Genomic DNA, 12,145 nt, shown 5'->3' with positions numbered 1-12,145 from the left:
CTTGCAAGCATGCATGCATTTAGCAATTTTATGTGTTGGACAACCAATAAGATACCTAGAAGACAGTTTCCCAAACACTATCAAACAATTTTTTGGTTTAGTGCAAAGACAAACTCTATATTAGTAACTGAATACTGGAAACGTTTTAAATTTGACCTACATTTTAAACCTTTCCACTTCCTGCTGTGAACAGAAACTATTTAGCAATTCTCAAGAAGGTCATCATTTGCTACTGAGGGAATTGGTGTAACAAACTAAATTTGGAAATGGAAAAATAAGACAATCTCTCTCTCTTTTTTAATCTGTGGTCATATACATTGCATATGCATATATACTTCTGTGTCATTATTTTGCCTGAAGTGCAAACTTGCACCTATAAATAGCACTGATTGTATGTCTCAGTGTAGGATATTATAATGTATAGTATATATACTTTTAGTATAATGAGCATTCCTGAGAGCTTTGTTAACTTTTAGATCTGTGCAGTCATATGGACTTAGATTAAACGTCCATATGATATTAACTTTTCATTTAGTATAACACATGAAAGTGACTATTAATGCTTTCAGCGGTGCTGCCTTCTCTTACATGTTATTAATTGTTGAGTGACTTTATGTGTTGCAAGTTCATATTAATTGCAAAATCATATTATTTTTCAATGACTCTTCGAGATTATTCAAAATATAGTATAAATCAAGTCTGTTACCTATGTGGTCTGAGGATTTTAAACCAAAAAACTATTTTTGGTATCTCAAAAATCATTGCACAGTATGTGTAATACATTCTATTCTCCACTGTCCAGCTGAACTTGACTAACCATGAACCACAACTGGTTTGGTCAATAACAAGTCAGATTCCTCTTAGCTTTTGAAATTGTCTTATTATAGTACATTGTCTCCTAGGCCTACAGTATTTGTACTGTAGAAGTTTCACAGTGAAGAAAGGTACAACAGCAGTTGTGTTAGAGGTTTTTAGAGGCCAATATTTAACTTTCTATAACTTTTGATGCAGTGTTAAGATCATGGCCTCCTGCAAATACATTATGCATTACCTTCAATAATCAATTATAACACATTTAACATGTGTATGCATGGTTGTTCTTACGAATAACAACATTGATCTTAAAAATTGATCTTCTGATATGCAATAGAAGTTGAATTGTTCACACTATCTTGCATTTTGAGTTTTAATAAAGTAAAACTAAAAATATTCCTACAGAGTACAAGTTGATTATACTCTACAAAAAGGGTTGTACTTCCCCTATTAGCCACGACTGTCATCAACAGGAAACACAGGGGGAAGTCAACTTCATTCTTTCTTTTCTCAGTCTTCTGTTAACTTTTGAGTGAAGCATAAAGTAAGGCTGAATCTGCAATCAATTCTAAATATGCCTGGATCTGAGATATTTACTGGAAACATTCAGGATTTTTACCAACCGTATGGATATATGATGATGCACTGAAAGAAAAAGGATTTTTCGTCCCACTATATCTGTTTGACCTTTAGATGCGCATATGGTGCAATGCCGCCATTTTTCTCAATTTGTTATCTGTAACCCTCCAACTTTATTTTTGTGAGGGTGGGTTGATCTAAATTACCAGTATCTAATATATTCTAAATAGAGGCAATTTCAGCAAAGCTGAAGAACCGTTTTAGTGAGAACCTCTGGAAGGACATGACTCGTGGATTATAACATTTGCTGGCCTTCTGTTGGGTTTTTTTGCCTTGATTTTATTGTTGATTGATTGTTTTGTACTACACGGTGCAATCATGAGTTCTGAAGGTATTCCATTGAAATCTGAGGTCATGAATTGGACTTCTTCCACTCTGGCTGGATTTTTTGCAAAGAGGGTAAGTCTATTTTTTCAAAACATTTCAACTGGTACAACTGAAGTGAGAATGAACATTTTTATTTTTATTTGATCTATTGACATTATGTGATATATATAGCCTATATCAAATTGACATATTCACATATTTTCAGATTTCCTTAGCCTAGAAATATTCAGATACAGTTGTGCTCATACGTTTATACCCTGTACATACACATGCTAAAGTTGACTAAAAAGAGGAATAAAAAATCATCTTTTGGAAATTGATCTTAATTTAAAAAATGATGAAAATTTTAACCTTAAAATACAGGGGCCATAAGTATACATACCCCTGTGTTAAATTCTCACAGAGGCAGGCAGATCTTTATTTTTAAAGACCATGGATCCAGGATACTATGCAAGTTCCCTTGGCCTTTGGAATTAAAATAGCCCCACATCATCACATACCCTTCACCATATCTCACGATTGGCACGGGGTACTTTCCATAAGATCATCTCTTTATGCAAATCAAACCGGCTATTAGGCTAACTGAAATAAAACCATGGCACTCTAGGTAAGGTGAAGGGTATGTGATGATGCAGGGCTATTTTAGTATATCATTTCTCTTTTGAAATCCAATGGAACCAGTGTAGAACATTTACTTAATTTAATTCAATTCCACACTATCCCAATCAGAGAAATAATAGGTTATTACATACATACAGATAACTGGAAACAAAGGGCACTGTAACACTATCAGGCAAGAAGAATATCAGGGCCGGTTGTAGCTGAGATGGGCTTGTAGAAATATTGGGTGGACAACATAGCAAACATGAAACTGTGGTCAATTGGATCAAAATTGACATTAACAGCAGGTTGATATGGGGGGTTTAGACATGTGTTTTATTAATTGAAGAGTTTGACCACAGTTAGATGATAGAACACCAACCAAGTTTGTTTCATTGCTCTTATGGTCTAAAAAATATTCTGCAGCTGTCCTCTTTCCTCAAATCACCCTGTTGCACTGTTATTATAGTGAACACTCTGAATAAACAACCAACAATTTCAACACTCAAGGTTGAAAGGTACCAGAGTGCGCTTGTAGAACTTGGAGTGGGAGTTTGGCCTAGGCCAGAGTTTCTCCTCAAACTTTTTGACTCCAAGGAGCCCTTGTGGGGGAGAAACATTTCCGAGTTAATGTGGGTGGGAGCAAATAGACACAATTTGCTTGTTTTATTGTTGAAAAGGTTTGTCATCTGTATCGGAAATTTTAAAACGATAACCCACTTTTGTCAAATTTTGTCAAATTTTGTCTTTTTTTTCATGTACTTTTTCACTTTGGGAACAGCTAGGCTATTGATTGACTTATTATCAGCAATATGAAGCTTGGCATGCATCACTGTAGTGACATTTTTGGACATCATCTATGGACTTTCGTTGTATTCTAGGCCTATTTGTTATTTTTCATTGTATTATTTTCATTGTAGTATAAAATATCACACACACACATTATTGTATTATTTTCATTGTAGTATAAAAATCACACACACACACATTATAGCCTATTCATTTCAACAGTCTTGTCTTTTTTCCAGAAATAAATCAGCTTTTGTTAGATTATAGGCTATAGGCTACCCCATCCTGACATAGATCAGCTGTTTCTAATAAACCACTTTGGTATGGGCATCAAGATATGGCACGTTTCAATGGCTGAGCTACATGTAGGCATTAATTAGGGCCTACAAAAGTCTAAAACAAGTTATCATTCATTATAGGTTACAGACGACAGCAATAGAAAGTGTAACTGGCATTGTGATTGGTTGGCTTTAATTGACTGACATTAGAAAGGGAATCAGATGTTTCTCCATATTGAAGGGTTTTTGTGATTGATAATTAACAATTTGATCAAAGTTGTAGGCTATTGAAATCCTATGTCATTGAATGTTTGTATGTTACTTCTAAACTTTGTTTGGGTGGGCAAGACTCAAAGTTCTTGCTGGAGCAGAATAGTCAATAATAGACTTTCTACATTTTAAATCATACAAAACACAAATTACTCTGATTTAATTAAAAAGAGAAAACTAAACAAAACCATGGGACCATAGTCTGGTACCAATGCATTTCTTTGAGTTTCGAAGCCATGAAAATCACTTCTTTTTAATTGTTTCTTTTTAGATATTATAAAGATGTGTAGATATTAAACACTATCTTTCTAATACTATTGAGAATGACTACATGCTCAGTGGTGCATTAAAAATGTTCCCTGTATATTTTGCATGTGCAGCAGTTTGTTCTCTGCTATTCAACTGGATTTTTTTTTTGTTGGCATTCACAGCGAGATCTGCAAGGCTGTGATAAAGTTATCGTGAAGAACAACATAAATGGTCAGAGATTCTTGGTAAGTATATTACTTGACTGTTGTCTTTGATGGACACATTAAGAATGCAAGCAAGTTGGTTAAGTTGTGTGAAATATGTTTCAATATGTGAGGTTAAAGAAATCAGGAAGTATAAAAAACAAATTGTGTATGGGCCGGGGTTAGTCATTTTATAAAATATGACTCACTGATCACAGATTTGGGAAGTGCAGAACTAAGAAATACATTAAGTGTAATGCTTGGTATCTCCCTGTTTTCTAGAACATGTCAGAAAATGACTTGCAGAAATTTCCAAAACTGTCTGTACCGTAAGTATATAATTATTCTAACTATTGCTTTTGTTACAATTGCAAACTTAATGTAGGCAACATGAATCAGAAGAAATAAACCAAGTAATGTTACGAAAAGTGAAATAAATACCAAATTAATTCTAAATGAAATCAGGAACTGCTTCATGATGACGCAAGCACATCTGTCAAGATCCTGGTGTAGGTCAGTAGTCAGTAAGTTTAATACTGCGAACATATCTTTCCATAACCTCTATAGACTCATCTCTAAAATCAGCCGTGAAATCAACATGAATGTGGCCAAGAGGGGAATCTTCCCAAAAAGGCAAGCAACCGTACTTATGTGGTTATGGTAAACCTTACTCAGACCACATGTAATTATTTTTTTTCCAATAAATTTCATTCTGAATTTTACAGACCAGGAGCGACAAAGTTTGAGCAAGGTATGCTCATTTCACGTTTCAAATAGTTTCAAGCTATAATGTACATTACTGTTCAAAACTTTGGAACCACTGAGCAATTTCTTAGGTCTTAGATTTTTTTGGATATACAGTAGTATTGTGTCTTGGTATTTGAGTTAATTATGAAAAGAAGAGAAGAAAGTGGTGGTTCACAACTGTACCAGTGAATAATAATAGAATCCCTAGTTTGTGGAAAAAGTTGCCTTACTGTAGGTCCTCAGCAAGCTCTTTAATGTTTAAGTTTAATAACGGGCCCACCATCTCGTTCCGACCTGGGGTCCCTGGAGCACCGTAGTCTACTGGAAACTACGCTGCTGATGAATTAGATTTGCTTTGTCCGGGAAGTGCCGCCACACTTCAGTAGTGATGATAACAATAGCATGCAAATGAGGATTAAGTTGCCAAAAAAAAAATTCTAAAAATTTCTAGGCCTGGTCCCAGAGTGTATGATTCCAAAAATTTGAACAGTAGTGCACATATTTTGATATAGGCCTAATATTTGAAAATAGATTTCTGTATTCTTATATAGTTTATATTTCCTTTCGGCTATGCTAACCATTCATTTTCTTTTCTAGAATTTGTGCAACCTGTAGGGTGGGATGAAGATGAGTTTGTAAGTGGTTTTACAAATTACCGCTGATGGTGGCTTTTTATATCTTATGATATAAAGGTTCAAACTTTGACCCAAATTTGGGTCGATGCCAGATTTCATAGAATTTTGTCCTTAGGTGGTGCCAAGACTTTATAATACTTTACAAGACATAACAATTGAAAAGGATTCTAGTGATTCTAGTGAGCAGATCCTCCGTGAAAGATCAAACATGGTCATATAAGCCTGCACACCTCAAGCACACCTCAAGTTATACCATAAGTATTAGACGTTATCCACAATCGTGCTGGATAAGAAAAAAACTATTCACATTCAATTCACAAAGAAGAAAATTATGATAATTTATAATCATAAATGAACTCTCAGTTTTAGAGGTGTTACTATTGGATGCGTATCAATTCTAATGATGATAGGACGTGTCTCTATTTTATTGACTTTATTGACTCAATAACAAAGTTTATTTCTAGGGTCACTGCTATCACTGTTGATGGTTTGTAATTACAGATTTTAGATTATAATAACCTGATTTAGTGAGTGATTAGTATTCTGTGTTTGTGATAAAACATTGTGAGTTTATGAAAATTGCTGGGGTCATTTAATATTTAAAGTCTCAGTAAAATAACTTAATGTTTCACACCCGTGTTGCTGCCCTTCCTGTGTGATTTATTCATAAAATATGCTCTAGGGAGAGGCCAAAAGAATGCTGTCAAGCTTAACTAATGCTCTGGGCATTTGACCCAGAGCAAAGACGGAATTGCCTGTGTTACTTAATAACGATCAAATCATATTTGTACATGAAAAATGATCTTCCTGCAACAACATATCTTTAAAAATTACAACGTCCTGCATGTTTCTTTATTTTAAATTACTATAATCTTCAGGAGGATAGCGATGATGACTATGAGTCCCCAAACTCAGAAGAAGAAGGTGATGATGACTATGAGTCACCCACAGATGGACCAGAGGACCAAGAACATGCTGACAGTGACTATGAACCACCCCCATCAGAAAAGAATGAAACAATACATCCAATATGTGCTGCCAAGCCCATTCCAGAGAGCGACTATATTGGTGCAAACCATATTCTCTTATTATAATTGTGTTTATTTAATAGTTTATGCCCAAAGCAAGTTTATCATATAGATAAAGTTAAAATATTTTGAAATGTATATGTGCATTATTGTGATATCCGTCCAGACGGTAATCATACCCGGAATACAGGACGCCCTCCCGCGCCTCCAGAGCGTCCTGGACCCAGTCCTGCTCTGCCTTTTCCTCGTCCAAACGTAAGGCAAAAAAGATCTACATTGTAATCCAACATAATTGCCTCTTTTGTCTTAACAAATTCAATGCTAGTCTTTTCAAAAGCCACAAGAACTGTCATGCATACCAGCCACCTCTATTTCACACTTTGAAAGGTACGTCCAAAGGCAGACCAGTCCCCCCAGAGACCTATTTCTAGACCCCAAAACAAGAGTAAGTGCCACAGTGTTTATGCAGTTACAAGTTTATCATATGTGTGTGTGCGTGTATTTGAATTATGTATGTAGGCCTATACATGTGACCTGTTTTTTAAATACTTTATAAAATTCTAGTGCCCCCTGGTCCAGCTGCTCCTCGTGTGGATCGCAGTAAAAAGCCTTCGACTTTGGAGCGGGTAAGTATGGTACATCTATATTCTTGTTATTTTCAGTATAATCCACACAACCCTGATAATGTTCATCCTTACTCAGATCCTTTTGTCCTGTGATAAACCAGAAATCCTTTGTGACTGTATGATTACAAGGGTATGTGTAATAGCTGTGGAGTTTCACTGAGGCACAGATGCTTTGTAGGGTGTAGGGCACACTCCAGCCACTCAGAACACCTGTAACATGGACACACTTCTCCAGCTGAAGGGTACCTATGTGTGTAAAGATTTATAGCTGCATTGTTCTCACTAGCCTTTGGAAGATTCAGAACAATGAATTGATAGATGTAACTGCCTAAAGTTACAGTAGTTGTAACATATTCAGTAGGCTTATTGTACCTCCTAATGCTTTTTTATTTAATAAAGACTAATGGTGCTACATGTGGTTTCCGTAGGTGGCTCCACCAGGGAGGAGGTGAGTTTAAACAAATACACACATTTCCACATTAGATCTTGTGAATTGTATTTATGTTCGTTCTTGCTTGTGAAATGGCATTCATTTCAAAATGTGTTAATAATTAATTTGTTTTAGATTACAATATAGTTTATGGCTTAACAGAAATAAACACAAAGCTAGCCCTTTGACACTTTGACAAACTTTGACATTCGATTATACAGCATTAGAGGAATCATTCTGACTGAATGATCTTTTCCAAATTCAGGAACTTTGTTTACCAGGCATGAAACTGTCAACCTTCTAAGGGACTTAATGAGGATAATAAGTCTAACTTAATCCTTTTTTGTGCTAAAAAGATAATTCTTTGCCCTGGGAGCAGAAGGGTTGAGCAGATTAGAGCAGAAGGTTAGAGCAGAAGGGTTGGTCGTCAGTTACATATTAGGCCCACATGCAGTATGGAGGCCTTGCCATTTGCAAGAAACAAGTTATTAATGGTGTTTTAACTGGCAATCTGAAAAACACAAATTCTGAACAATTCTACTGGGTCATAAATTCTGCTCTCTGACATTCTCTCTCGCGCACTGTCTCATGCTTTTCGTGCACCCTCTGTTAGTGGATGCTCTTGCTCACACTGACACACACACAGCAGACAGGTATCGATAATGCATTCGAACAGAATTAAGAATGTACTTCCTTATTCAGGTGAATATTTAGCTTATTTTTTTATTTTTAGCTCTTTTTACTGAAGTCTAGATCTCAGAGCTGGTTATGGGGCCTGCCTGTATGCATAGACACACGTCTCACGCGCAGTCCGAACTGCGCTGCAGCCTCAAGTCATCTATATGGGCGGCTATTTTTTTCTTACATGAATAAATTGGTGCAGCGACTCAAGCTCAGTGTAGGAAGGTATAGGGGCTGGCAGTAGCAGCGCTGCAGCAGCAACGTTCCCTTTGTGGACACATCACACGTGTAATCAGACCGCAGCACTTCTGTAACACAACATGTACACACGTAATGCACCCACTGCGTCTCATAGCTTGTAGTTGTGCACACAAGTAGTCACATCTATCTTATTGCAGCTGTGGCCCCATATGGCAAATTTCCCTATAGCAGCATACAACACTGCAGCATTACAATATCTCTACTCCAGGGCTCCTGTTCCTGATAAGGATGCATTTAGCAAACCTCCACTCCCAGGATTAGGTGTCCAGAGGAGTAGTTCATCTGCGACTAAAAGCTTCCCATTAAGGTTTGGCCCTCCACCTTTTTCTAGTTGCTTACTTTCCAATGACAGGTTACATGCAGAGCATATTTTCTCACATAGGCTACTAAACAAGAATATAGTAATTTTGTCAAGAACATTAATTTACTGAAGAAACAATATGTGTCAGTAGTTGGAGGCACATGCAACACGTTTGCCCTTACTTGCTCTATTTCCTCTCGCTTTACAGTCGAGTTGGAGGAGGTGCAGAGGTAAGTACATAAATAAACTTAAACCTTCTTTAAATAACCATTATACCATTCAGAGCTATTCTTAAGCAATAACACTCAAAAGGTTATAAATATACCACTGCTACTGGTTGATAGAACAATAAGCAGAGCAGCCAAACAATGACAATACTGTAGGAATTTATATAACAAAGGAAATTTGAGCAGTGCATGAACATTATACCTGAGTAGAGCTTAATTTGGCACAATAGGAAATTCCAAGCAAATGCGTTACAAGTGATGCAATATGTATTCCTATTGCAACACACAAATTATGTACTGTGTAAACTATGTACTGTGCAACATTTTGCAAACTATTGTGATCCCTCATAAAATGCTGCTATAATGGAAATGTATCAATATAATGGCCTAATATTTTTCCACCTTCAAACTACAGATTTCAGAGCCACCCAGACCATTCGGGGCCAATACATTTCCTCTGCCTAGGAACCCCTCTCCTCGTCCTTCGCCACCCGGACCTCCTGGTGACAGGTACTTTGTTCGACTGCTTTGGCCAACTGCTTTGTTCTCCAAGATGAAATTGCACTCATCAAAAGGCCATCAGACAAATGAAAATGCTATGCATCTCTAGTAAAGCATATCCTAATATTGTGCGCTGTTCTTCCTAGGCCATCTTCTGGTGGGAGCAACTCTCTACCTTCCCAAGGTATGAGTGTATTACCATTCTGTAGAAGGTAAATACAAATATTTCCCCCCACAACTGTTTTCTGGTAACTTTCTTTGTTGTATTTTTCACTCAACAAAGGCAAACATTCAAGGATAGGCATCCCAATGAGACCTCACGATTCAGGCCAGGTAACCTTTTGATATATTCTGAGTAAGGAATTTCAGATTATTATTTTAAAACAATGAGAGATAAAGTTTGTGAGGGGGTCATAATGAAAGTGAGACTATTTTGACCCACCAGGTGGCGGTGTTGCCCCATTTGTCCACAGATTTAATCAGTACCTGAGTCATGTTTTACTGGCTGAGTCCAGCTTAAAACGTCTTGAAGTATGAAGGTTGGTTAAAGTAAATACTAATGCTATGCATTTCCCTGTTGTTTTTATTTTGTAGGATATGGACCCAGCATGGTATCTTGGTCAGGTGACTCGTGGCCAAGCAGAGAATAAATTGTGGGAGATAAACATGGTAAGATATCTTGCAAACAGGAAGTTAATTACAAACAGTGACAACATTATTTACATCAAACAGACTTTTAAAAAAGACAATAAGTTACTTTTTTACTACAAAGATGTGAAACATTTACATTTTTAGGATGGTGCCTTTCTTGTGAGGGACAGCTCCAAGGGTACAGCAGCCCAGCCGTACACCCTCATGGTGCTCTACCAGAACAAAGTCTACAACATACAGATTCGCTATGATGCTCAGCAACAGGCTTTCCTGCTGGGAACAGGCCTGAAAGCTACAGAGGTGCTTCATTTGAATGTTATGTTATTTTGACCATTTGATTATTTGATAATATTTTCAGTTGATTTGAGTGCATTGTGTAAAACATGGCTGGATTTAGAAATATTTATAGGCTTACCTGATATGATATAGTGAGAAACCTGTTTTTCATTCATTTTATGTCCATTGTTTTGTTTTTGTTTCAGATTGAATGAATTTATTTCCATTAATCAGTCATATAAATAAGTACATGTATTACAGTAAAATGTCTGAAACAAATAAACACACTATTCAGGGATGATAGGGAAAAGCTGTACCTGTCACCACTCCTTCAGTATTGGCCATATAGTTTTGATGGCCCAAGCTACAGATTGGACCAATTCAATAGTAATACCAAAATGGCATTGACAGTTACATACTTGTTACCAAAGATTCTAGAACAGAGCTCTGTTCTAGAATCTTTGTTTGTTACTTTGTTTTATTCTCTGTTTCCCTTCTTTTTGACAGAGGTTTTCAACTGTCAGGAACATCATTGAGAACTACAGTCAGATGCCACTGCTTCTGATTGATGCAAAGAACCGTGGCTCAGGACAACAAAATCAGTGCCCTCTACTTCATCCTGCAGGATACTGATTCTGCCTGGACAAAAAGAGCACTCAAGAATAATGACCACTGAACAATAGGCCTTTTTATAATCAGCCATACAGTATTCCAAGAGTCCAAAGCAGGTATTCGTGTTAAGTCATACTTTATGGGCTATTCTTGGACAATTGTATAGTTCCATTCTAATTATGCTGAAATAGTGGTTTTACAGACACACGATACCCTTATGCTTGACCCTTGTGGATTTTATGGTGGACGATGGACATCATCACTGAAATCAAATCACTCAAGATGACCATAGCACTTAATGGCTAATGCAGGTTAATGCCATAGGTGGATTACCATTTCAGAAAATTCATCAGTTTCAGTCAAAGCACCATTTGGATTTATGTTTTTTAAAGACCTGTTATGTATCAGTGTTAACCTTTTTGAGAAGATGTTGAGATTTATGTAATTCTTTGTTCTCAAAGTTTGTGTGAAGTGATGTAGCCTTGTATACCCCTCTACTGAAGCAAAGACTGAGTATTGTGCTAATTTTAATTTGACTTTATTACGTTTGTGTATTTGTAGCATAGGCTACTGATAGAAAAAAATCACAACGTTGCCATGTGTTTATTCTGTTGAATATTTTAACTTGCCTGGTTACCAATTTATTTGACAAAAACCTACAATAAAGTATGATGGTTGCAATAGAGTATCACAGGGGTTATTTGGGTTGTCATTCTTGATGAGTTGAAGAAATTTACAACCTTTCTACAACTGACCATTTTTACTTATTCAGCAGGTCCTTACTGTGTGCAAATTCAGTTGTAGAGTCAGTTATATAAGGTATTTTAGACATCAGTTATGGATTGACTGTTGGGGGAAAATGCAAGAACATGAACAATCTTAAAGACTGTAAAATTCTGTCTGTGGGGTAATCTTTGGAAGATAAATGTCAAGATGTCAAAATCATACTGTTTATTCTTAAGACTTCCATGACACACATAAATCGACACTACTGGAGTGCA

The 12,145-nt window shown here is 36.5% G+C and overlaps 1 protein-coding gene across 2 annotated transcripts; it reads left to right on the top strand.

The window, feature by feature from the left end:
- Positions 1 to 1,284: 1,284 nt before the first annotated feature.
- On the top strand, positions 1,285 to 11,832 carry lcp2a (lymphocyte cytosolic protein 2a). 2 transcript variants are annotated; one of them, XM_042094034.1, is made up of 19 exons: positions 1,286 to 1,851; positions 4,148 to 4,210; positions 4,451 to 4,497; positions 4,736 to 4,801; positions 4,894 to 4,919; positions 5,513 to 5,550; positions 6,429 to 6,618; positions 6,745 to 6,833; positions 6,966 to 7,023; positions 7,143 to 7,204; positions 7,633 to 7,652; positions 8,785 to 8,883; positions 9,086 to 9,107; positions 9,520 to 9,614; positions 9,752 to 9,789; positions 9,889 to 9,938; positions 10,200 to 10,274; positions 10,401 to 10,556; positions 11,040 to 11,832. In XM_042094034.1, the coding sequence occupies exons 1-19, from the start codon at positions 1,771 to 1,773 to the stop codon at positions 11,163 to 11,165; spliced, it is 1,401 nt and encodes a 466-aa protein (XP_041949968.1). In that variant the 5' UTR covers positions 1,286 to 1,770; the 3' UTR covers positions 11,166 to 11,832. The 2 variants fall into 2 exon arrangements, with proteins under 2 accessions (XP_041949969.1, XP_041949968.1); XM_042094035.1 differs by lacking the exon at positions 8,785 to 8,883 and having other exon boundaries at positions 1,285 to 1,851.
- The last annotated feature ends 313 nt before the right edge of the window (positions 11,833 to 12,145 follow it).

Source organism: Alosa sapidissima, chromosome 5 (assembly GCF_018492685.1).
Source record: "Alosa sapidissima isolate fAloSap1 chromosome 5, fAloSap1.pri, whole genome shotgun sequence".
Taxonomy (NCBI): domain Eukaryota; kingdom Metazoa; phylum Chordata; class Actinopteri; order Clupeiformes; family Clupeidae; genus Alosa; species Alosa sapidissima.
The sequence above is the reverse complement of the archived record's forward strand: the minus strand, read 5'-3'. Positions and strand labels throughout refer to the sequence as shown.